General features: G+C 54.0%; 1 protein-coding gene across 1 annotated transcript in view; it reads left to right on the forward strand.

The window, feature by feature from the left end:
- Positions 1-2158: 2158 nt before the first annotated feature.
- The window catches only part of LOC119951599 (zinc finger protein 229-like), a gene marked incomplete at its 3' end in the record, with an annotated part of 96696 nt that continues 74095 nt past the window's right edge, over positions 2159-24759 (forward strand). The window contains exon 1 of the mRNA XM_038774782.1: positions 2159-2901. Within this exon, the coding sequence (XP_038630710.1) occupies positions 2159-2901 (743 nt within the window). The remainder of the gene's footprint in view (positions 2902-24759) is intronic.

Here is a 24759-nt window from a genome sequence, read left to right on the forward strand (position 1 = left end):
GCTGACAGCTCCGGCCAGAGCAAAAAGCCTCTCGGTGATTTCCCCTCCCCCCGGCCCGGGACTGCGCATGTCCTAGAGAGAGTAGAGGCGGCGCATGTGCGAGGGAAAGCCCAACCCCTGACATGTCCTGCTGAGGTGTTGACCAATGGGAAGAGTAAGGACCGGAAGGACTCTGCTCCTCCAGCCAATCAGCGCGGGCTTTGAAGATTGAGCTTCACACAGACGGAAACCTCTTCCTGTCTCCAACATCTGTGAGTAAAACACTTTCTTTTCTCCCCTTTCCATTTATTTCTCATTCTCACCTTCAATTGGTCAATTGCAGCAACCGAAGGGAAAGGAAGTGAATCCAGGGAGGGTGCAGACTCTGGAAATCGTGGCCCAGTTGTCTCTCTCTCTTTCTTAAAGACATTGAGAAGTCTTACAACACCAGGTTAAAGTCCAACAGGTTTGCTTCGAATCACTAGCTTTCAGAGCATAGCACCTTCCTCAGCGCCTTCCATTCACCTGAGGAAGGAGCAGTGCTCCGAAACCTAGTGATTCGAAACAAACCTGTTGGACTTTAACCTGGTGTTGTAAGGCATCTTACTGTGCTCATCCCAGTCCAACACCGGCATCTCCACCTCATGGCTTAAAGACATTGACATTCTTTGCTCCCTCAGCTTGACACGTTTATTTGTCTGGCTAAAAGGATGGTCTCTTTCCTAATGTTCACAATTAAAGGGCTGGTTTTCCCAGGAGATGGCTGACATTTAAGGGGACAGTCAATAAATATTAGGCAGTGGGTGGCATGGTTAATCACTGCTGCTTCACGGCATCAAGAACCCGACTTCGATCCAGGCCCCGGGTCGCTGTCCGTGTTGAGTTTGCACATTCTCCCTGTGTCTGCGTGGATCTCACCCCCCCCCCCCCCCCCCCCCCACAACCCAAAGATGTGAAGGGTAGGTGGATTGGCCACACCAAATTGCCTTTTGATTGGAACAAAAGAATTGGGTATTCTAAATTTACTTTTAAAAAGAAAAAATTAAAATCAGGCAGAGATATGTCTAGTGTTTCTATATGGTACATATTTAATACAGTATTTATGGTTCTGCAAATAAGTACATTTATTAGAGTTTCTAGTTGTCTAATAATGTATGCAGTTACATTATCTATTTCCAGTCTTCTCTTCTGTCAGATGATTATTAGTCTCTGGATTTCTCTTCGACAGGGACCAGTGGGGTCTGAGGGTCATTAAATATATTCAAGGATGAGTTAGCTAGATTTTTAATTGACAAGGGAGTCAAGGTTTATGGGCAACAAGTAGAAAAATCAAGAGAAAGCTGAGTTGAGGAGGAATTTCTTCACTGGAGGATGTGGTGAAGCTTTGGAATTCTCTACCCCAGAGGACTGGAACCTCAGTCATCAAGTATTATCAGACCGAGATTGACAGGTTTCTCGATATTGAACATATCGATGGGGGATAGTGTGGGAAAATGGTGCTGAGGTAGATTGGCCAATTAGCTCATTTAATGGTTGAGCAGGTTCTATGGGCTGAATGGCTGAATGCAGCTCCTATTCATTATGATCTGTGTTCTGACAGGAAGCGATGATCATGGGTCTGTCAATCAGCCTGAATCAGCACCTTCAGGAGAATTGGGAGGGTGAATATTAGTTACAGCAGAGTGAGAATGGAGGGAGAGTGTGTGGGATGGAGATTTACAGCTTTTGGGAATGAGAGAGGAAAGAATGTTCCAGAGAAACAAGAATTGCCTTTTCTGAATTTCTATCCTGTACTGACAGTGATATTTTTTGTAAATTGTTTTTCCAGGATATTAGAAGAGGAGGAATCACAGACAAAATTTGCAAGGGTCACGTCTCAATCTGACAGTCACTCGATTCTTCGGGACCTGAATACCATCGGTCTTTGAATTAAGGAGAAATATTTCCCGTTCTGTTGGCTTCAAAATATTTTAAACATCAGTGTGACTGGAAAAGCACCGAGACACACACACCCGAGTGAGAGTGTTCCAGAGCACTGACTGTGGAAAGAGCCTTAACCAGTTACACAGTTTGAAAGAATATCACGCCATTCACAGGGGGAGAGACCATACATGTGGGTTCTGTGTTGTTTAAGGTTTCAGCTGATTGCCTGACCCGGAGAGACACAAAGATTCGAAATATGGCCAGACCGTGGAAATGTGGGGATTGTGGGAAGGGATACGGAGCCCCATCTGTACGAGAGGCTCATCGGCGCATTCACACTGGGGAGAGGCCATTCAGCTGCTCTCAGTGTGGGAAGTCATTCACTCAGTTATCCCACCTGCAGACACACCAGCGATTTCACACTGGGGAGAGGCCGTTCACATGCTCCCAGTGTGGGAAGGGATTCAGTGATTCCTCCACCCTGCACAGACATCAGGCAGTTCACACTGGCAGGAAGCCGTTCACCTGCGCTCAGTGTGGGAAGGGATTCACTCAGCTATTCCCGCTGCAGACACACCAGCGAGTTCACACTGGGGAGAAGCCGTTCTCCTGCTCTCAGTGTGGGAAGGGATTCAGATATTCATCCAACCTGCAGGCACACCAGAGAGTTCACACTGGGGAGAGGCCATTCAACTGCTCTCAGTGTGGGAAGGGATTTATTCAGTTGTCCAACCTGGAGACACACCTGAGAGTTCACACTGGGGAGAAGCCATTCACCTGTTCTCAGTGTGGGAAGGGATTCAGTGTTTTATCCAGCCTTCAGAGGCATCAACGGGTTCATACTGGGGAGAAGCCGTTCACCTGCTCTGAGTTTGGGAAGGGATTCATTCAGCAATCCAACCTGCAGACACACCAGCAAATTCACACTGGGGAGAGGCTGTTCACCTGTTCTCGATGTGGGAAGGGATTTTGTGTTTCATCACATCTGCTGAGACATCAACAAGTTCACAATTGATGACGGGTTGGATTCTGCTGTTCTTGTTTCTCCTCTCAATTACCTCGAGGACTGCATTTTGTTCATTCTGGCACAGTTGGTCAGTGGGGGTGGTTGGAGGGTTTCTTTCTACTGGACACTCCGGTTTCACAACTTTGCCTCCAGTGGGTTGATGATATTCAAAACTTGTTGTGAATACCAGGCTTTAAATTGCACAATAAAAGGATCACAGAGTGAAAGGGCTTTTGGAAGTTCAAAAATATATAATTCCCATTTCTGTTTGGAATCCCCTAAATCATGCCATGTTGCCATGAAGATGGGCTGTGGTGGTTATGTGTCTCTTTTGTTTAATGTATCTCGGTGCTTCTTACAGAAGAAAACTATCAGGGTATGAGGGGCAAGTTGTCTGAGGTGGACAGGAAAACTGATGGGAGGTAGGGAATAGCTAATAGTTAAGGAATTATTACATATTACAAGGGCCCGTTAGCTCAGTTGGCTGGATGGCTGGTTTGTGATGCGGAGCAACTCTAACAACATGGATTCAACTCCCATATTGGTGGAGGTTATCCATGAACCTTGCCCCTCATCTGAGGTGTGGTGACCTTCAGGTTAAATCACCACCAGTCAGCGCTCTTCTCTCTCAAAGGGGAGAGCAGCCTATGGTCCTCTGGGCCATTGGTGACATTCATTTATTTTTTAAAATAAATTTCGAGCACCCAATTTGTTTTTTCCAATTAAGGGGCAATTTGGCGTGGCCAATTGACCTCCTCTGCATATCTTTTTGGGTTGTGGGAGTGAGACCCAGGCAGACACTGGGAGAATGTTCAACGGTGACTTTCATTTCACATGAATGCAACAAATCTCAATTCTTTTTTAAAAAAATAATATTTTATTGAGGTTTTTGAAATTTTCTATTACAGCAACAACAGTAACATAAACAATGACATCAACATGGTAAAATAAACATCCCGCCCCCCCCCCCCCAGTCAAACAACACCCTTGGAATACTGCATCTGCTGACAGTTTAATTTTCCCCGAGAAAGTCGACAAACGGCTGCCACCTCCGGGTGAACCCGACCATTGACCCTCTTAAGGCAAACTTTATTTTCTCGAGACTGAGAAACCCAGCCATGTCACTAACCCAGGCCTCTACACTCAGGGGCTTTGAGTCCCTCCACATTAACAAGATCCGTCTCCGGGCTACCAGGGAGGTAAAGGCCAAGACGTCGGCCTCTTTCACTCCCGGAACTTCCGACACTCCAAAGATCGCTACCTCTGGACTCGGCACCACCCGTGTTTTTAGCACCGTGGATGTTGCCTTCACAAAATCCTGCCAAAACCCTCGAAGCTTCGGGCATGCCCAAAACATGTGGATATGATTTGCTGGGCTTCCTGCCCACCTCGCACACCTATCCTCAACCCAGAAGAACTTACTCATCCCAGCCGGTGTCATGTGTGCCCAGTGGACTACCTTAAATTGTATCAGGCTAAGCCTGGCGCACGATGAGATATTAACCCTGCTTAGGGCATCCGCCCATAGCCCCGCCTCTATCTGTCCTCGTAGCTTGTCCTCCCACTTGCCCTTAAGCACCTCCCCCTGAGTTTCCTCCGCCTCCAAAAGCTCCAGGGCTGGTTTAGCTCACCAGGCTAAATCGCTGGCTTGTAAAGCAGACCAGCAGCACGGTTCGATTCCCGTACCAGCCTCCCCGGACATGCGCCAGAATGTGGCGACTAACGGCTTTTCACAGTAACTTCTTGAAGCCTACTCGTGACAATAAGTGATTTTCATTTAATTTCATTCATATCCGATAACTTCTCCTCTCCCACCCAGGGACTGAAAACTATCCTATCCCCCCCGTGGCGGCAGCAGCGGAAAAACCGGCACCTGTTTTCTCAGGAAGTCTCGCACCTGCAAATACCTAAAACCATTCCTGGTTGGCAATTTAAATTTGTCCTCCAAAGTTTCAATCTGGGGAAGCTTCGTCTATAAATAGATCCCCCATCCTTCTGATTCCTGCCCCCTGCCAACTCCGGAACCCGCCATCTAGCCTACCCGGTACAAACCTGTGGTTATTACAAATTGGGTCCAAATCAATGCTCCCTCCCCTCTCATATCTCCTCCATTGCCACCAGGTCCTCAGAGCCGCCACTACCACCGGACTTGTGGAGTATCGGGCCGGCGAGAACGTCAGAGATGCTGTTACCAATGTTCCCAGACTAGTGTCTTTGCATGTCGCTGCTCCATCCACTCCCATGCTGACCCCACAATACCCACTTCCTAATCATGGCTATTAGTCGCCCAGTAGTAATTGCAGAAGTTCGGCAGTGCCAATCACCCTCCTCCCGACTGTGCTCCAGCAACACTTTCCTCACTCGCGGGGTTTACTCGCCAAAAACAAAGCCCAAAATAATCTTATTCACCCGCTTGAAAAAGGCCTTTGGGATGTAGATGGGGAGGTTGTGGGAATTCCACAAGAATTACTGTCAAAGAAGGAGCCAGAGAGGCTTATGCTGCTACAGACTGATCACCCACATGAAGTTGTAAAAGTCAATGTCTTAAAGTTGTTCAGTAAATCATTTTAATTGAATAAACTTCTTTTTAAATTTACTATCCAGAGAATTCTGCCTTTGCCTTAATTGGTTAAAGTCTCATCTGAACCAAAGTGAATTTATTGAATGGTAAATTGGGGGTGGCTGAAATCTATTAAATTCCAGATAACAAAATCAGATAAAAGAAATCTTGAATTTAAAAACTTGCATTTCTATAGCGCCTTTCACAACCACGAAATGTCCCAAAGTGGTTTGCACCCAATGAAGTGTAGTCACTGTTGTAATGTCGGAAACACAGCACCAATTTACACGCAGCAAGGTCCCACACACAGCACTGTGATAATGAGCAGATGATCTGTTTTTAGTGATGTTGACTGAGGGATAAATATTGACCAGGACACTGGGGATAACTCCCCTGCTCTTCTTCAAAATAGTGGTTGTGGGAACTTTTACACCCACCTGACAGGGCCTCAGTTTAACATCTTATTTGAAAGAAGGCTGTTCTGACAATGCAGCATTCCCTCAGTGCTGGCACCAGGAACGTTGGATGTAACAATACAAAGTTCGAAAGTGAAAGTTACCCTTTAAAACCCCCACCCTTTCCCTCCAGTACCTAAATCTAATAATAAAAACTCAGTATAAATAACATGGATTTGACTGACAAATGTTGAAGATTCGGTTTAGAGCCACAAGTTTTAACTTCCCATTTGAACCTTGGGCATCTTTCTGTGCCTATTGCTCGTGTCAATGACAGCTAGGAGACAGAGTTGAGGGCTGAATTTAGCTGAGAATAACGGGGCCTGGGCCCCAGTTGGGAAACTGCCATGGGCATTGCACTAATAGAGAGACAGGAAGGTGCTGGAGGACTGACTGGGAAATGGGCCTCCAACCAATTGTTATATTGGCACTCGGACGTAAAGAGAAACCCATCTCTTTAAATACATATATAGCTCCCCTCTCCCTGACCCCCCTCCCTCCCAGCTCCCCTCCCCCTGACCCCTCTCCCTCCCAGCTCCCCTCTCCCTGACCCCCCCCCCCCCCCTCATCCCAGCTCTCCTCTCCCTGGCCCCCCTCCCTCCCAGCTCCCCTCTCCCTGACAACCTCTCCCTCCCAGCTCCCCTCTCCCTGACCCCCCTCCCAGCTCCCTTCTCCCTGACCCCCCTCCCTCCCAGCTCTCCTCTCCGACCCCCCTCCCTCCCAGCTCCCTTCTCCCTGACCCCCCTCCCTCCCAACTCCCCTCTCCCTGACCCCCCTCCCTCCCAGCTCTCCTCTCCCTGACCCCCTCCCTCCCAGCTCCCCTCTCCCTGACCCCCCCTCCCTCCTCGCTCCCCTCTCCCTGACCCCCCTCCCTCCTAGCTCCCCTCTCTCTGACCTCCCTCCCCCAGCTCTCCTCTCCCTGACCCCCCTCCCTCCCAGCTCCCCTCTCCCTGACCTCCCTCCCTCCCAGCTCCCCTCTCCCTGACCCCCCTTCCCCAGCTCTCCTCTCCCTGACCCCCCTCCTCTCCCCAGCTCCCCTCTCCCTGCCCCCTCCCTTCCAGCTCCTCTCTCCCTGACCCACCCTCCCTCCCAGATCCCCTCTCCCTGACCCCCCTCCCTCCCAGCTCCCCTCTCCCTGACCACCCTTCCCTCCCAGCTCCCCTCTCCCTGACCTCCCTCCCAGCTCCCCTCTCCCTGACCCCCCCTCCCAGCTCCCCTCTCCCTGACCCCCCCCTCCCTCCCAGCTCTCATCTCAGAACCCCTCCCTCCCAGCCCCCCTCTCCCTGACCCCCCTCCCTCCGAACTCCCCTCTCCCTGACCCCCCCTCCCTCCTAGCTCCCCTCTCCCTGACCCCCTCCCTCCTAGCTCCCCTCTCCCTGACCTCTCTCCCCCAGCTCTCCTCTCCCTGACCCCCCTCCCTCCCAGCTCCCCTCTCCCTGACCTCCCTCCCTCCCAGCTCCCCTCTCCCTGACCCCCCTCCCCAGCTCTCCTCTCCCTGACCCCCCTCCTCTCCCCAGCTCCCCTCTCCCTGCCCCCTCCCTTCCAGCTCTCCCCTCCCTGATCCCCCCTCCCTCCCAGCTCCTCTCTCCCTGACCCCCCTCCCTCCCAGCTCTCCTCTCCCTGACCCCCCTCCCAGCTCCCCTCTCCCTGACCCCCCCTCCCTCCTAGCTCCCCTCTCCCTGACGCCCTCCCTCCTAGCTCCCCTCTCCCTGACCTCTCTCCCCCAGCTCTCCTCTCCCTGACCCCCCTCCCTCCCAGCTCCCCTCTCCCTGACCTCCCTCCCTCCCAGCTCCCCTCTCCCTGACCCCCCTCCCCAGCTCTCCTCTCCCTGACCCCCCTCCTCTCCCCAGCTCCCCTCTCCCTGCCCCCTCCCTTCCAGCTCTCCCCTCCCTGATCCCCCCTCCCTCCCAGCTCCTCTCTCCCTGACCCCCCCTCCCTCCCAGCTCTCCTCTCCCTGACCCCCCCTCCCTCCCAGCTCCCCTCTCCTGACCCCCCTCCCTCCCAGCTCTCCTCTCCCTGATCCCCCCTCACTCCAGCTCCTCTCTCCCTGACCCCCCCTCCCTCCCAGATCCCCTCTCCCTGAACCCCCCTCCCTCCCAGCTCCCCTCTCCCTGACCCCCCTCCCTCTCAGCTCTCCTCTCCCTAATCCCCCCTCCCTCCCAGCTCCTCTCTCCCTGACCCCCCTCCCTCCCAGCTCCCCTCTCCCTCACCCCCCCTCCCTCCCAGCTCCCCTCTCCCTGACCCCCCCTCCCAGCACCCCTCTCCCTGACCCCCCTCCCTCCCAGCTCTCATCTCCAACCCCCTCCCTCCCAGCTCCCCTCTCCCTGACCCCCCTCCCTCCCAACTCCCCTCTCCATGACCCCCCTCCCTCCCAGCTCTCCTCTCCCTGACCCCCTCCCTCCCAGCTCCCCTCTCCCTGACCCCCCCTCCCTCCTAGCTCCCCTCTCCCTGACCCCCTCCCTCCCAGCTCCCCTCTCCCTGACCTCCTTCCCTCCCAGCTCCCTCTCCCTGACCTCCTTCCCCAGCTCTCCTCTCCCTGACCCCCCTCCTCTCCCCAGCTCCCCTCTCCCTGCCCCCTCCCTTCCAGCTCCTCTCTCCCTGACCCCCCCTCCCTCCCAGATCCCCTCTCCCTGACCCCCCTCCCTCCCAGCTCTCCTCTCCCTGACCCCCCTCCCTCCCAGCTCCCCTCTCCCTGACCCCCCTCCCTCCCAGCTCTCCTCTCCCTGATCCTCCCTCCCTCCAGCTCCTCTCTCCCTGACCCCCCCCCTCCCTCCCAGCTCCCCTCTCCCTGACCCCCCTCCCTCCCAGCTCTCCTCTCCCTGATCCCCCCTCACTCCAGCTCCTCTCTCCCTGACCCCCCCTCCCTCCCAGATCCCCTCTCCCTGAACCCCCCTCGCTCCCAGCTCCCCTCTCCCTGACCCCCCTCCCTCTCAGCTCTCCTCTCCCTAATCCCCCCTCCCTCCCAGCTCCTCTCTCCCTGACCCCCCTCCCTCCCAGCTCCCCTCTCCCTCACCCCCCCTCCCTCCCAGCTCCCCTCTCCCTGACCCCCCCTCCCAGCACCCCTCTCCCTGACCCCCCCCCTCCCAGCTCTCATCTCCGACCCCCCTCCCTCCCAGCTCCCCTCTCCCTGACCCCCCTCCCTCCCAACTCCCCTCTCCCTGATCCCTCTCCCTCCCAGCTCTCCTCTCCCTGACCCCCCTCCCTCCTAGCTCCCCTCTCCCTGACCCCCTCCCTCCTAGCTCCCCTCTCCCTGACCTCTCTCCCCCAGCTCTCCTCTCCCTGACCCCCCTCCCTCCCAGCTCCCCTCTCCCTGACCTCCCTCCCTCCCAGCTCCCCTCTCCCTGACCCCCCTCCCTCCCAGCTCTCATCTCCGACCCCCCTCCCTCCCAGCTCCCCTCTCCCTGACCCCCCTCCCTCCCAACTCCCCTCTCCCTGATCCCCCTCCCTCCCAGCTCTCCTCTCCCTGACCCCCCTCCCTCCTAGCTCCCCTCTCCCTGACCCCCTCCCTCCTAGCTCCCCTCTCCCTGACCTCTCTCCCCCAGCTCTCCTCTCCCTGACCCCCCTCCCTCCCAGCTCCCCTCTCCCTGACCTCCCTCCCTCCAGCTCTCCTCTCCCTGACCCCCCTCCCTCCCAGCCTCCCTCTCCCTGACCCCCCTCCCTCCCAGCTCTCCTCTCCCTGATCCCCACTCCCTCCAGCTCCTCTCTCCCTGACCCCCCCCTCCCTCCCAGCTCCCCTCTCCCTCACCCCCCTCCCTCCCAGCTCCCCTCTCCCTCACCCCCCCTCCCTCCCTGCTCCCCTCTCCCTCACCCCCCTAGCTAACTGTGTAACTCCCCCCATTGTACTCCCGTGAGTCAGCTGACACCTGCTGACCCCAACCAGTCCCGCCGCACCATTGACCCCCCCCAGTGTAACACTGCCCCTCCCCTCCCTGCCCACAAGCAGGCTCACCTCCTTCCCCTTCCGGTCCCAGCGTGGGAAAAAGCCCGCGCTTCCAACTCCAGCCCCGCCCCCTTCAACACTTAGCGCGGGAAAAAGCCGGCGCTTTCCACTCGCCCGGCCCCGCCTCCTCTAGCGCAGCTCCCCTTGCAGGCCCAGTCTCACTAGCCCCATCCCTGGCCACCGCCCCCCCCCCCCCCCACCCCCCGTGAGGCTCCATCAACCCCTACCGACCATCAACCCCCCCAAGCTATTTGCCTAACCCCCTTCACGAGCCCATCCGGCGGGCCTGAACAATGCCCCATCAACCACCCAAATAACAAAAAAAAAGAACCCCCCTCAGAACATAACACAACAATCCCCAACCATCCCCCAACCCTCAGTCAGAGTCCAGTTTTTTGGCCTGAACAAAAGCCCAGGCCTCCTTTGGGGACTCAAAATAATGATGTCGGTCCTTGTGAGTGACGCACAGAGGCGCCGGCTGTAGCCAAACTTCACCCCTCTCCTGTACAGCACCGCCTTCGCCCGGTTGTACCCGGCCCTCTTCTTCACCACCTCCGCACTCCAATCCTTTTTTAAAAAATTTAGATTACCCAATTATTTTTTCCAATTAAGGGGCAATTTAGCGTAGCCAATCCACTTACTCTGCACATTTGTTTTTGGGTTGTGGGGGCGAAATCCACGCAGACACGGGGAGAATGTGCAAACTCCACACGGACAGTGACCCAGAGCCGGGATCGAACCTGGGACCTCAGCGCCGTGAGGCGGTTGTGCTAACCACTAGGCCACCGTGCTGCCCCGCACTCCAATCCTGGTAGATCCGGACCTCTGCATTCTCCCACCTGCTGCTCCGCTCCTTCTTGGCCCACCTTAGCACACGCTCTCGATCAGGAAACCGGTGGAACCGCACCAGCACCGCCCATGGGCCCCCTCCTGCTCCAAGGGCCCCTGGAAGGCCCCCGCTCCCATCAGCAAATTCAACATGGTGACCACGTAGGTCCCCATGTCCGATCCCTCCAGCCCCTCTGGGAGGCCCAGGATCCGCAGATTCTTCCACCTCGACCAGTTCTCCATTTCCTCGAACCTCGCCTGCCATTTCTTGTGGAGCTCCTCGTGCGCTTCCACCTTCACCGCCAAGCCTAGGATCTCATCCTCGTTCTCCGAGGCCTTTTGCCGGACCTCCCGGATCGCCGCCCCTTGGGCCGTTTGGGTCTCCAGGAGCTTGTCGAATGAGGCCTTCAGCGGTTCCAGCAGCTCTGCCTTGAGCTCCCTAAAGCAGTGCTGGAGCAGCTCCTGCTGCTCCTGCGCCCATTGCGTCCACGCTGCCTGATCACCGCTCGCCGCCATCTTGGTCTTCCTCCCTCGCACCATTCTCTGCACCAATGCCACTTTTTAAATCGTCCCGCTCCTGGTCCAATCCATACACCAGCAGGGAAATGTTACTGTTCCCTTTCCACACCGGGCAAAGTTGAACAAGCGCCGTAGCGGGCCCTGAAAAGAACCCAAACGTCCTGTGCTAGCCGGAGCTGCCGAACGTGCGACTTAGCTCTACATAGCTGCAACCGGAAGTCCCCTATTCACTCCCTCTACAATCGACATACAATGGGAGCAGTGTGTACCATAAACAAGATGCACTGCAGCAACTCGGCCAGGTTCCTTCAACAGCACCTTCCAAACCCCCAACCTCTGCCACTTGGCAGGAAAAGGGCAGTAAATGCATGGGGGCACCACTGCCTGCAAGTTCCCCTCCAAGCCACACACCATCCTGACTTGGAACTATATCGCAAGACATCCCTCATCACAATGCAGAGAACCTTATTGTCTGATGTTGCATTCCAGGTGTTTTTCACATCCAACAAACTCTTTCTTCCTCAGCAACCATATGCTGCTTTGTCCATTATCTCTTGTGGGAGGGTTTTTACAGTCCCAAAATAGGGAACCCTCCTTGACGATCTTTTTACAAAAACATCTCTAATTCATCATCAGACAATGAAGGTGCCCTGCATTGTGATGAGGCATGTCTAGTTCTATGCCCACCAAGAGTTAGGAAATCCCCTTAAATACTAACTACAGTCTTTAAAAGCTGAACCAGTCAATTATTTCCTGTACCAGTGATCTCGACTAACAGTATTCTGTACATAATTAACATTGGAAGGGAATGGAAGGCCAATGGTGGGCTGCCTCGGCCACCGCAAAACACCCGCGGGGGGAGCAGAAAATCCCACCCGCTGTGTCCATAGCTGGAAAATATAGATAGACACTGACCACTCGGTCCCGAGTTACTGACCATAATCCGATCATGGCATCTGCCACCTCCGCCCAGGCCCGGTTGACATCTGTGGGTGACAACCTCCTTCCCACCTCGGGGAACAGCGTGCCCCATCTCTCCTCCATGGCATCCAGTAAAAGCTCGAGCTCTGTATCCGTGCATCTCGGGGCCTGCTTTGGAATTGCACTAGTGCCACGTGGTGTGAGTGCTGCCACATTAGCATGTCCTAAATGGCTCCGGCAGTCACGCCCCCATCAGGACCGGGGAACACCTCCCATTCAGTCCTGGTGTCTACACATAGCCTCTCAAACAGAGAATTCAGCCCCTTGTTCTTTGCTTCCTGACTTGATTCTCTAAATTGGGGAATTGTGGTCCCTGTGACATCACACTGTCGGGTATGATGCTATTGTGACAGAGTTCCGTGTTGTCACGGTACCCACGTTTGTTTATGTCATCCCGCATCACCCGTTTCCATAGTTACCCAGTTTAACTCGCTGTTGACAGAAACCTTCCCATTGATTTAGTGTTCTACCTGCCAATTGCTCAGACAGTAAACGATTGCTAAGAGTGAACATTATATCCAGGCACTCAGAACAATGATCGTGTCTACGTGGATTATATATTGTTGAGCAAATGGTAAAATACACAGAGCAGTTTGTTCTGTTTCTGTCGCAAAGATTGATGAAGTGAATACTGTCGAAATTGAAGAAATTATCCCCGGTGGAGATCAGGCCCAACGTGTCAGTAGAACAGTACAGCACAGAACAGGCCCTTCGGCTCTCAATGTTGTGCCGAGCAATGATCACCCTACTCAAACCCACGTAACCACCCTATACCCGTAACCCAACAATCCCCCCATTAACCTTACTTTTTAGGACACTACGGGCAATTTAGCATGGCCAATCCACCTAACCCGCACATCTTTGGACTGTGGGACAAAACCGGAGCACCCGGAGGAAACCCACGCACACACGGGGAGGACGTGCAAACTCCACACAGACAGTGACCCAGCCGGGAATCGAACCTGGGACCCTGGAGCTGTGAAGCATTTATGCTAACCACCATGCTACCGTGCTGCCCTGTCAACAGTCAAAATACCTCAGCTGCTGTTGTGTCTGCAGAGGAGATCGAAGTTGGAACCGAATGAGGAGCTTTCGATACCTGGGGATCCAGGTAGCTAGGAGCTGGGGGATCCAGCATAAGCTCAATTTGACACAGTTGGTGGAACAGATGGAGGAGGATTTCAAGAGATGGAATTTGTTGCCACTCTCCCTGGCGGGTAGGGTGCAGTCGGTCGAGATGACGGTCCTCCCGAGGCTCCTGTTTGTGTTCCAGTGCCTGCCCATCCTAATCCCCAAGGCTTTTTCTAAATGGGTAAGCAGGAGCATCATGGGATTCGTATGGGCGAATAAGACTCCGAGGGTGAAGACGGCGTTTTTGGGGCGTAGCAGAGACAGAGGGGGGCTGACGCTGCCGAATCTATGTGGCTATTATTGGGCAGTTGATTTGGGGATGATCCGTAAGTGGGTGATGGAGGGGGAGAGGGCGGCATGGAAGAGGCTAGAGGTGGCGTCTTGTGTGGGTACGAGTCTGGGGGCACTGGTGACTGCACCGTTGCTGCTCCAGCCGGCAAGGTACACCACGAGTCCGGTGGTGGTGGCATCTCTGAAGATCAGGGAGCAGTGGAGGCGACATAGGGGCAAGGTGAGGGCCTCGGTCTGGTCCCCGATATGAGGGAACCACAGATTTGTCCCGGGTAGGATGGATGGGGGATTTCTGAGCTGGTATCGGGCAGGGATTTTTAAAATGGGGGACCTATTCATCGATGGGCTTTGTGCAGCCTAGGGGCGCTAGAGGAGAAATTTGGGTTACTTCCCGGGAATGCTTTTAGGTACATGCAAGTGAGGGCGTTTGTGAGCCAGCAGGTGAGGGTACTTCCGCTGCTCCCAGCACGAAGGATTCAGGACAGGGTGATTTTGGGCGTATGGGTTGGAGAAGGCAAGGTCTCAGCGACCATCTCAGGAACTTCAGGAAGTGGAGGAAGCCTCGGTGGAGGAATTAAAGGGCAAGTGGGAGGAGGAGCTCGGGGAGGATCTGTGGGCTGATGCCCTGAGTCGGGTTAATTCGTCCTCCTCTTGTGCCAGGCTCAGCCTAATACAGTTCAAAGTTGTTCATAGGGTGCATATGACGGGGGCCAGGATGAGTAGGTTTTTTGGGGTGGAGGACAGGTGTGTGAGGTGCTCGGGGAGCCCAGCAAATCACACCCATACGTTCTGGACGTGCCCGGCGCTGGAGGGGTTCTGGAGGGGCTTTGCGAGGACTATGTCCAAAGTGGTGAACACCCGGGTCAAGCCGATCTGGGGAATAGCATTATTCGGGGTATGGGACGAGCCGAGAGTGCAGGAGCCGAAAGAGGCCGGTGTTCTGGCCTTTGTGTCCCTGGTAGCCCGGCGGAGGATCCTACTAATGTGGAGGGACGCGAAGCCCCCAAGCTTGGAAGCTTGGATTAATGATATGGCAGGGTTCATCAAGCTGGAAAGGATAAAGTTTGCCTTGCGACGGTCTGTTCAGGGGTTCTTCAGACGGTGGCAACCGTTCCTAGACTTTCTAGCGGAACGTTTGGTGTAGGTCAACAGCAGCTGCATCCTGGGGCGGGGGGGGGGGGGGGGGGGGGGGGGGGCTTTTGTTTAGGTTAGAGTGGAGCGTTTTCCTTGCTGGTGTCTTTATTTGTTAACTGGTGGTTATTGTATTTTGTTGGAAATACCATGTATAATTTTTGCTTGTTTTGTGCTTTACCTCTTTTTCTGTTTGGAGTGTTTGGTTGAAAATCGTTGAAAATTTGAATAAATATATTTGAAAAAAAAAACTCTGGGTACGATCTACCAGCTGTGTTGCGCCCGAACAGGAGCACCGTGCAGCCGGTAGATGTAGCTTCCCCCAGGCTTCCGGGCAGTCTATACACCTCATTAGATCTAACCTGGTCTCGCACAGCGTCGCGATCAGGATCTCACCCACAATGGGTGGGATTGAGCCTCAAACACTTAACTGGGTTTAAAACCAAGGATCTATCGGCTCCTGGCAGCTACCGGCCTCACCAGGGAAACCCCAGCCAGCCGCCGTTCAGTACTGGTCCACACAGACATGGGAAGCCCTGAGAAAGGGGGGGTCATCAGTGACCCTCTACCCCTTGGGGAGTTGTGGGATAACGCCATGTGTGTGGGGGGTGAGATTGCTCGTGGGTGGGGGAGCCTCAAGTTGACTTATAGAAACTGGGGCACCCTTTCCAAACGGTGGGCCGATCTGTGAGACGTCAGTCTGGCCGGCGACTTCAGCTCCCCAGTGATGAAGATCATTCTCAGTGTTGGCTTGACCAAGGAGAAATTCCCCAGGGCCCAGAAAAGTGACTAAATGTAGTTAAATAGCAGCGGAGAACTCGCTGACAGAGTCAGGGAGAAACTCACAACAAAACCTGCCACAAATAACACTTTGAAACTTTTCGATTAGATCACGCCCGCTCCTTCTCTTTCCACAGATGCTGCCGGACCTGCTGCATTTTTCCAGTTCTTTCTGTATTTATGTTATATCTGTCTGTAGTGGGGGGAACACTATTTACTGTCAAGGATAAAATAAATATCCTTCCTCAGCTTTTGTGGATCATTTCAGCGGAAATGTGCTCTCCCAGGCTCAAAGAGCAACAGCCCACTGGAAGCAAAGTCGTGAGACCGGCCAGTCCAGCAGAAAGAATCCCTCTGACCCGCCCACTTCACCAAGTGTCAGAATGAACATGGTTCAGTCCTGGATGTGATTAACAGCAGCAACTGTAGCAGAATCCAACTCCTTCAATAACTTGCGAACTCGCTGGTGTCTCAGCAGGCTGGATAACTGAGTGAATCCCTTTCCACACTGAGAGCAGGTGAATGGCATCTCTCCGGTGTGAACTCGGTTCAGCACACTGGCTAAATCACTGGCTTTTAAAGCAGACCAAGGCAGGCCAGCAGCACAGTTCAATTCCCGTACCAGCCTCCTGAACAGGCGCCGGAATATGGCGACTAGGGGCTTTTCACAGTAACTGCAGTGACAATAAGTGATTTTCATTTCAGTGTAGATGATGTTCTAAACCTCTGTGTGCAGAGAGCAGCTGAATGGTCTCTCCCCAGTGTGAACTCGCTGGTGTCTCAGCAGTTGGGATGAATGACTGAATCCCTTACCACACAGAGGGCAGGTCAATGGCTTCTCACCTGTATGAACCCACTGATATCTCAGCAGGATGGATGGCTGAGTGAATCCCCTCCCACACACAGAGCAAGTGAACGGCCTCTTCCCGGAGTGAACTCTCTGGTGTGTCAGCTGGATGGATGGCTGAGTGAATCCCTTCCCACACACACTGCAGGTGAACGGCCTCTTCCCGGAGTGAACTCTCTGGTGTGTCAGCAGGTTGGTTAATTGAGAGAATCCCTTCCCACACACACAGAACAGGTGAACAGCCTCTCCCCAGAGTGAACTCGCCGGTGTGTCAGCAGTTGGGGTGAATGACTGAATCCCTAACCACACTCCGAACAGATGAACGGTCTCTCCCCAGTGTGAACACTTTGATGTGTTCCCAGCACCGATGGGGAGCAGAATCCCTTCCCACAGTCCCCACATGTCCACGGTTTCTTCATGGTGGCTCTCCAGGTTCGATGATCAGCTGGGTTATCCACACTCAATGTGAGTACGGTCTCTCCCCGCTGTGAATGGTGTGATGCTTTTTCAGGCTGTGTAACTGGTTAAAGCTCTTTCCTCAGTCAGTGAACTGGAACACTCTCAATCAGATGCCTGGGTCTTTTATTTTTTTTCTGGTCAGACTGATGTTTAAAGCCTTTGAAGAAGACAGAACAGTAAAAAATGTTTCCTTCTAGATTGAAAGGCCAATGATAATCATGTCCTGATGAATCAAGTGACTGTCAGGTCTTCATCTGAGATTTAATTTGAGATTTCTGTCTGCAAACCCTCACTTTCTGATGTCCTGTAAAATGAGTTTACAAATGTCATCACTGTCAGCACAGGATGGAAATTCAGAACAGACACTTCTAGTTTCTCTGGAACATTCAGTCCTCTTTCATTCTTCAAAAGCTGCAAATCTCCATCCCACACACTCTGCCTCCATTCTCACTCTGCTGAAGGATCTCCATCCCACACACTCTCTCTCCATTCTCAATCTGCTGAAGGATCTCCATCCCACACACTCTGCCTCCATTCTCACTCTGCTGAAGGATCTCCATCCCACACACTCTCCCTCCATCCCACACACTCTCCCTCCATCCCACACACTCTCTCTCCATTCTCACTCTGCTGAAGGATCTCCATCCCACACACTCTCCCTCCATTCTCACTCTGCTGAAGGATCTCCATCCCACACACTCTCCCTCCATTCTCACTCTGCTGAAGGATCTCCATCCCACACACTCTCTCTCCATTCTCACTCTGCTGAAGGATCTCCATCCCACACACTCTCTCTCCAGCCTCACTCTGCTGAAGGATCTCCATCCAACACACTCTCCCTCCATTCTCACTCTGCTGAAGGATCTCCATCCCACACACTCTCTCCATTCTCACTCTGCTGAAGGATCTCCATCCCACACACTCTCCCTCCATTCTCACTCTGCTGAAGGATTTCCATCCCACACACTCTCTCGCCATTCTCACTCTGCTGAAGGATCTCCATCCCACACACTCTCTCGCCATTATCACTCTGCTGAAGGATTTCCATCCCACACACTCTCCCTCCATTCTCACTCTGCTGAAGGATCTCCATCCCACACACTCTCTCTCCATTCTCACTCTGCTGAAGGATCTCCATCCCACACACTCTCCCTCCATCCCACACACTCTCCCTCCATCCCACACACTCTCTCTCCATTCTCACTCTGCTGAAGGATCTCCATCCCACACACTCTCCCGCCATTCTCACTCTGCTGAAGGATCTCCATCCCACACACTCTCTCCATTCTCACTCTGCTGAAGGATCTCCATCCCACACACTCTCCCTCCATTCTCACTCTGCTGAAGGATCTCCATCCCACACACTCTCTCTCCATTCTCACTCTGCTGAAGGATCTCCATCCCACACACTCTCTCTCCAGCCTCACTCTGCTGAAGGATCTCCATCCAACACACTCTCCCTCCATTCTCACTCTGCTGAAGGATCTCCATCCCACACACTCTCTCCATTCTCACTCTGCTGAAGGATCTCCATCCCACACACTCTCCCTCCATTCTCACTCTGCTGAAGGATTTCCATCCCACACACTCTCTCGCCATTCTCACTCTGCTGAAGGATCTCCATCCCACACACTCTCTCGCCATTCTCACTCTGCTGAAGGATCTCCATCCCACACACTCTCTCGCCATTATCACTCTGCTGAAGGATTTCCATCCCACACACTCTCCCTCCATTCTCACTCTGCTGAAGGATCTCCATCCCACACACTCTCTCTCCATTCTCACTCTGCTGAAGGATCTCCATCCCACACACTCTGCCTCCATTCTCACTCTGCTGAAGGATGCTGATTCAGGTTGAAAGGCAAATCCATGTTCCCTGCTTCCTGTCCTGAAAACAGGGACCTGAAATTCTTTCTGCAGCTACGGTAGCACAGTGGTTAGCACAGTTACTTCACAGCTCCAGGGTCCCAGGTTTGATTTTTGGCTTGGATCACTGTTTGTGTGGAATCTGCAAGTTCTTCCCGTGTCTGCCAGATTCTTCCAGGTACTCTGGTTTCCTCCTACAGTCTAAAGAAGTGCAGGTTAGGTGGATTGGCCATGCTAAATTGCCCTTAGTGTTCAAAAAGTTTGGGTGGGGTTACTGGGTTACAGGAAGGGCGAGGTGTAGGCTTGGGTAGGGTGCTCTTTCCAATGGCAGGTGCAGACTCGATGGGCCGAATGGCCTGTTTCTGCACTGTAAATTCTATGATTCTATGATATGCCTGTATTACTGGACTAAAATTTTGGGTAATGTACAGAACTGTTTTATTTGATTAGACATTTAGAGATGTTTGTGTGGGTGGTGGTGGGGGGAGGGGGGGGAGGGGAGGGGGTGGGGGGGGGGGTTGAAGACTGCATGGGGTTGCTTCAAGGAAGAACTTTACTTTGGAGGAAGAGCTCTCGAACCTCCTGCCTCTGAAGTTGGTGGTAGCAGAGATGATTAAGAATTTCAAAATGAAATTGAATGGGTACATGAAGGAAATAAACTTCCAGGGGAACAGGGATATCGAGGAGAAATGGGACTGATTGTTTAGCTCTGCAGAGAGTCGGAATGGACAAGCTATTAAATTGATTCGTTCTGTGCCGTAATGACTCTATGTCTGGAAATATATAACATGGCTGTAGTATTATATTACAAGAATAGAAATATTAGTTAATATACCTTATTACAAAACCAAAAATAATACATCTAATCTGTACCAGATAACAACACTGGACATATCTAGCCCATATTAACTTACTGTCCCCTTAAATGTCAGCCATCTCCAGGGGAATCCAGCCCCTTATCTGTGAACATTAGGCTGTGAACATTAGGAAAGAGACCATCCTTTTAGCCAGACAAATAAATGTGGGGTTGGTTTAGTACAGGGCTAAATCACTGGCTTTGAAAGCAGACCAAGGCAGGCCAGCAGCATGGTTCAATTCCAGTACCAGCATCCCTGAACTCATGCTGGAATCTGGCGACTAGGGGCTTTTCACAGTAACTTAATTTGAAGCCTACTTATGAAATGAAAATCGCTTACATAGAAAAGTACAGCACAGAACAGGCCCTTCGGCCCTCAATGTTGTGCCGAGCCATGATCACCCTACTCAAACCCACGTATCCACCCTATACCCGTAACCCAACAACCCCCCCTTAACCTTACTTTTTTTATTAGGACACTACGGGCAATTTAGCATGGCCAATCCACCTAACCCGCACATCTTTGGACTGTGGGAGGAAACCGGAGCACCCGGAGGAAACCCACGCACACAGGGGGAGGACGTGCAGACTCCACACAGACAGTGACCCAGCCGGGAATCGAACCTGGGACCCTGGAGCTGTGAAGCATTTATGCTAACCACCATGCTACCCTGCTGCCTTATTGTCACATTCCGCATTGGCCACATTCCGGCGCCTGTTCGAAGAGGCTGTTACAGGAATCGTACCGTGCTGCTGACTTGCCTTGGTCTGCTTTCAAAGCCAGCGATTTAGCCCTGTGCTAAACAGCCCCTGACAATAAGCGATTTTCATTTCATTTCATGTGTCAAACTGAGGGAGCAAAGGATGTCAATATTATTAAGAGAGACCTGGGCCAACCGTTCCAGAGTCTGCACCCTCCCTGGATTCACTTCCTTTCCCTTCAGTTCCTGTAAGTCACCAATTGAAGGTGAGAATGAAAAGAAATGGAAAGGGGGAGAAAATAAAGTGTTTTACTCACAGATGTTGGAGACAGGAGGAAGTTTCCGTCGGTGTGAAGCTCAATTATCACTCACACAAAGCCCGCGCTCTGATTGGCTGGAGAACCAGCGTCCCTCCGGTCCTCAATCTTTTTTCATTGGTCTCAGCAGGCAGACCAGGGGGCGGGCCCTTTCCCTGCATGTGATCAGCTCCCCCTCCCTTGGACATGCGCAGTCCCCGGCCGCCCGCCCGAGCGGCGGATAGAGCGGTTTCCCCACCGCGGGGGAGCCTGGGAGCTACAGACGCCATTACTCATCCGGAGAACTGTCACCAAACTCTTTTGGACTGGGATGAAATGTCGGAAAATCGCGACGGCCGTCGTGAAATAGGCCGACTTTCACGACGGCCCCGCTCACGGGCTATTCACGCCCCGGAAATGGGCGAGGAGCGGGACCGCGGGACTCACGCGCTAAAAGCCTGCTACGCCCGAATGACGGCAAGAATGACGCCGCTCCGCGTCGTAAAAAGGCGCGAACGGCCAGAAGAACGGAAGAAGAGGCGAGTATGGTTGAGCCATGGAGGGCCGCCCCGAGGTTCGGAGAGCCAGACCTCGAGACCCTCTTAGATGAGTTTCAGCGGAGGAGGAGCATCATCCGCCCTAGAAGAGGGTTTCGCCACCCTGCGAGTGTTGTGCGACGGGCCTGGCATGAGGTCGGCACTGCAGTGAGTGCTGTGGGGCAGACCCCTCGGTCTGGGAAGCAATGCCGTAAAAAGCTGCACGACCTCATCAGGGCTGCTAGGGTAAGTGCCTAGAGGGTGCTCCCGGGTCACAACAACCCCCCCCCCCCCCCCCCCCATGTACTTAATCACCCACCTTCCCCCCAACACGAGGGAGAAGGGGGCAGAGTGAGTGGAGGGTGGTTAACCAAGTAGTTACAGACCCACATGAGCGCTGTGAACCCCCTGGAGAGATGCAATGGTTTGTTACAATTTCCTCCCCCCCCCCCAACCTTTGCCAATATGTGAACGCCGTAATGATACCTGCCGAATTGATGCTGTATCTATGCCCCGCTCAACAGGACAAGACTGCTCACAATAATCGGGAGCGCAACAGGACCGGAGGGGCTTCACCCATTTTCCACCCCCTGACCATGTTTGAGCAGAGGGCACTGGCCCTTGCTAGGGGACCTGGCACCCGGGAGGTCACGCAATGTGAAGTTGGAGGTGCTGAACCAGGTGAGATAACCCCTCCCCCCCCCCCCCCCCCCCCCACCCCCATCCTCTGTCCCTTCATACTCTGGACATTTCACCCCCCCTAATCCCCTGTCCCTTCACACTCTGCCCACTGGAACCCCACCCCATCCTCTGTCCCTTCACACTCTTGACACCCCCCCCCCCATCCCCTGTCCCTTCACACTCTGCCCACTGGTCACCCACCCCCCCATCCTCTGTCCCTTCACACTCTGCCCACTAGACATCCCCCAACCCATCCACTGTCCCTTCACACTCTGCCCACTGGACCCCCCCCCCATTCTCTGTCCCTTCACACTCTGCCCACTGGACACCCACCACCATCCTCTGTCCCTTCACACTCTGCCCACTGGACCCCCCCCTCCCCCAATCCTCTGTCCCTTCACACTGCCCACTGGACCCCCCAATCCTCTGTCCCTTCACACTCTGCCCACTGGACAACCCCCCCCACCCCCCCCCCCCATTCTCTGTCCCTTCACGCTGCCCACTAGACACCCCCATCCTCTGTCACATCACACTCTGCCCACAGAACCGTCCTACACCCGGCCGAGCCTCTCTAAATAACCCCGTTTCATTCTGTTCCCTAGGACGTGCTGCCGAACAACCACGGCCATCTGCGTCCAGGGGAAGACGAGCATCTGCCGCCACCACCACGGCACCCAGGGCCGCACGCCAGAGGGTGCCAGGAGGACAGTCAGGAGTGCCATCCTCCCAAACCGAAACTGTGGAGCAGGAGGTGCAGAGGACGGGGAGAGAGGGAGAAATGGGCCGCGAACGCCCTGCGGCCACTCATCAGTGGGCCGATGACCTTGAGGACATTTGTACGGACGAGGACCTTGAGCTTGCGGCACTGCTGTCTCCCACACCATCCACCATCCCAGAGACATTCACCTCGGTTGGGCAATTCAGTGATGAGGCTCCCGGTTCACGGTCTGGTTCGCACAACACCGCTGAGCAGGTACAGCAGGTGGAGGTCGGAGCAGCTGAAGGCCTGGACTGTCGGAGGGCAGGCCGGGCCCAGCATTCAGCTGGCTCCCAGACGTTTCCTGGGTTCCTGGATTTACTTGACCCACCCGCACAGCCGATGCATCTCGAAACCCAGGGACACAATGACGGGATGAGGGCCGTCTTCCAGCAGCTGCAGACGCAGTTAGAGGTGTCGAACCGCGTCCAGGAGCAGGAAGTGGTGCCGCTCATGGCAGCCATCCAGGCCGACACCGCACGAGTGGCATCCGCGGTCGAGGCAATGGATGAAACGGTTTCGGCCATGGGTCAGGTTCTGCAAGGCGTTGGGCTTCATTTGCATGCATCATCCTCGGCCCTGGACAGGGCTGCCCTCTCCCAGGCAGCAATGTGCCAGAGCCAACATGACATTGCCGGAGCACTGCGGGCCTTGGCCGAGTCTCACCAGGCCATGGCTCAGTCGCAGCACGCCATGGCACAGTCCCACCAGTCAGTTGCGGAGAGCATCAACCGCCTGACACACGTGCTGGATGGCGTCGCGCACTCGCAGGTTGAGGTCGCACAGTCCCTGGCGGGAATGTCTCACTCCCTGGACTCCGTCTGTGCTAACCTTCAGACCCTGGTCGATACCGTTGCAGGCCTCCAGGACTGGCAGCGCCAGGTGTCGGTGGGGCGACGGGGCACCTCCCCGCTCGCACCTCCGTCCAAAAGTGAGGCCCGGGGGCCACCGGGCTCCCCGAGGGAGGAGGAGGTTCCGGGGCCCGTCCCATTAACTCCATCACGGGACGTCCCGGAACGCTCGGCCTCCCCCCGTCCCATCCCTGGTGCATCGGGTGGGCAGCGGGCAGAGCAGGGTGGCACCACGTCATCCGGGACGCCCGCAGAGCACCCTGGCCAATCAAGGCCGGGTCGCCCCAGGAAACGAGTGCCGACGGGGAGACATGTCGAAGGGGGCGATTCGCAGCAGTCCTCCTCCACTCCTGCTGTATCATCTGGGGAATCACTTAGACGTAGTGGTAGGGCCCGTAAGGCAACGAAGAGGGACACAAAGTAAGTTGGCACGGGTGAAGGGCACAGATTAGTTGTAGGGGCTAGGGCATCTGTAAATTATGTTAACCATTAAACTCACTGTTGCACCTAACTTGTAAGACCGTGTGATTTTTTTCCGTTGCCACAGGGATCGTGATGGTGACTGAGTATCGCTGGGTTGACGAGCGGTGAAACTTCGGTGCCGGGTGTGCAGTCTCATTGAAACAGACATGATTCTTAAGGAGCTTCACAGGGTAAATGCTGAGAGGATGTTTCCCCTCATGGGAGAATCTAGGACCAGAGGGCATGGTCTCAGAATAAAGAGATGTCAATTTAAGGCTGAGATGAGGAGGAATTTCTTCTTGGAGTCTTTGGAACAGTGAGAATTGAGGGGACAGAGTCCTTGTGTATATTTAAGGCTGAGATAGATTCTTAATCAGTAAGGGAACCAGTGATTATGGGGAAAGGGCAGGAAAGTGAACGTGTGAAATGTCAGATCAGCTGTGATCCTATTGAAAGATGGAACAGGCTGGAAGGGCCGAATGGCCCACTACTGTTCCTATTACGTCTGGTCTTAGTTTGATTTTATTCCCGCCTACCCTCACGATAACCTTTCACTCCCTTGCTTTTCAAGAAGCTAGTCAGCCTGCCTTCAAAATATTCAAAGTCTCTGCTTCCAGTGCCCTTTGAGGAAGAGAGTTCCAAAGACACTCAACCCTCTGCGAGAATAAAGTTCTCCTCTGCGTTAAAAGGGCAACTTATTACTTTTAAAGTGACTCCAATTTCTAGATCCTCCCACAAGAGGAAACATCCTTTCCACATCCACCCTGTCGAGGCCCCTCAGGATCTTACACGGTTCAATCAAGTCACCTAAACTCCATCGGACACAAGCCCAGCCTGTCAAATCATTCCTCATAAGACCAGCCTCCAATTCCAGGTATGAGTCCAGTAAACCTTCTCTGAACTGCTTCCAACACAAATGAGAG

The sequence above is a fragment of the Scyliorhinus canicula genome, chromosome 17 (genome assembly GCF_902713615.1).
Source record: "Scyliorhinus canicula chromosome 17, sScyCan1.1, whole genome shotgun sequence".
NCBI classification, from domain to species: domain Eukaryota; kingdom Metazoa; phylum Chordata; class Chondrichthyes; order Carcharhiniformes; family Scyliorhinidae; genus Scyliorhinus; species Scyliorhinus canicula.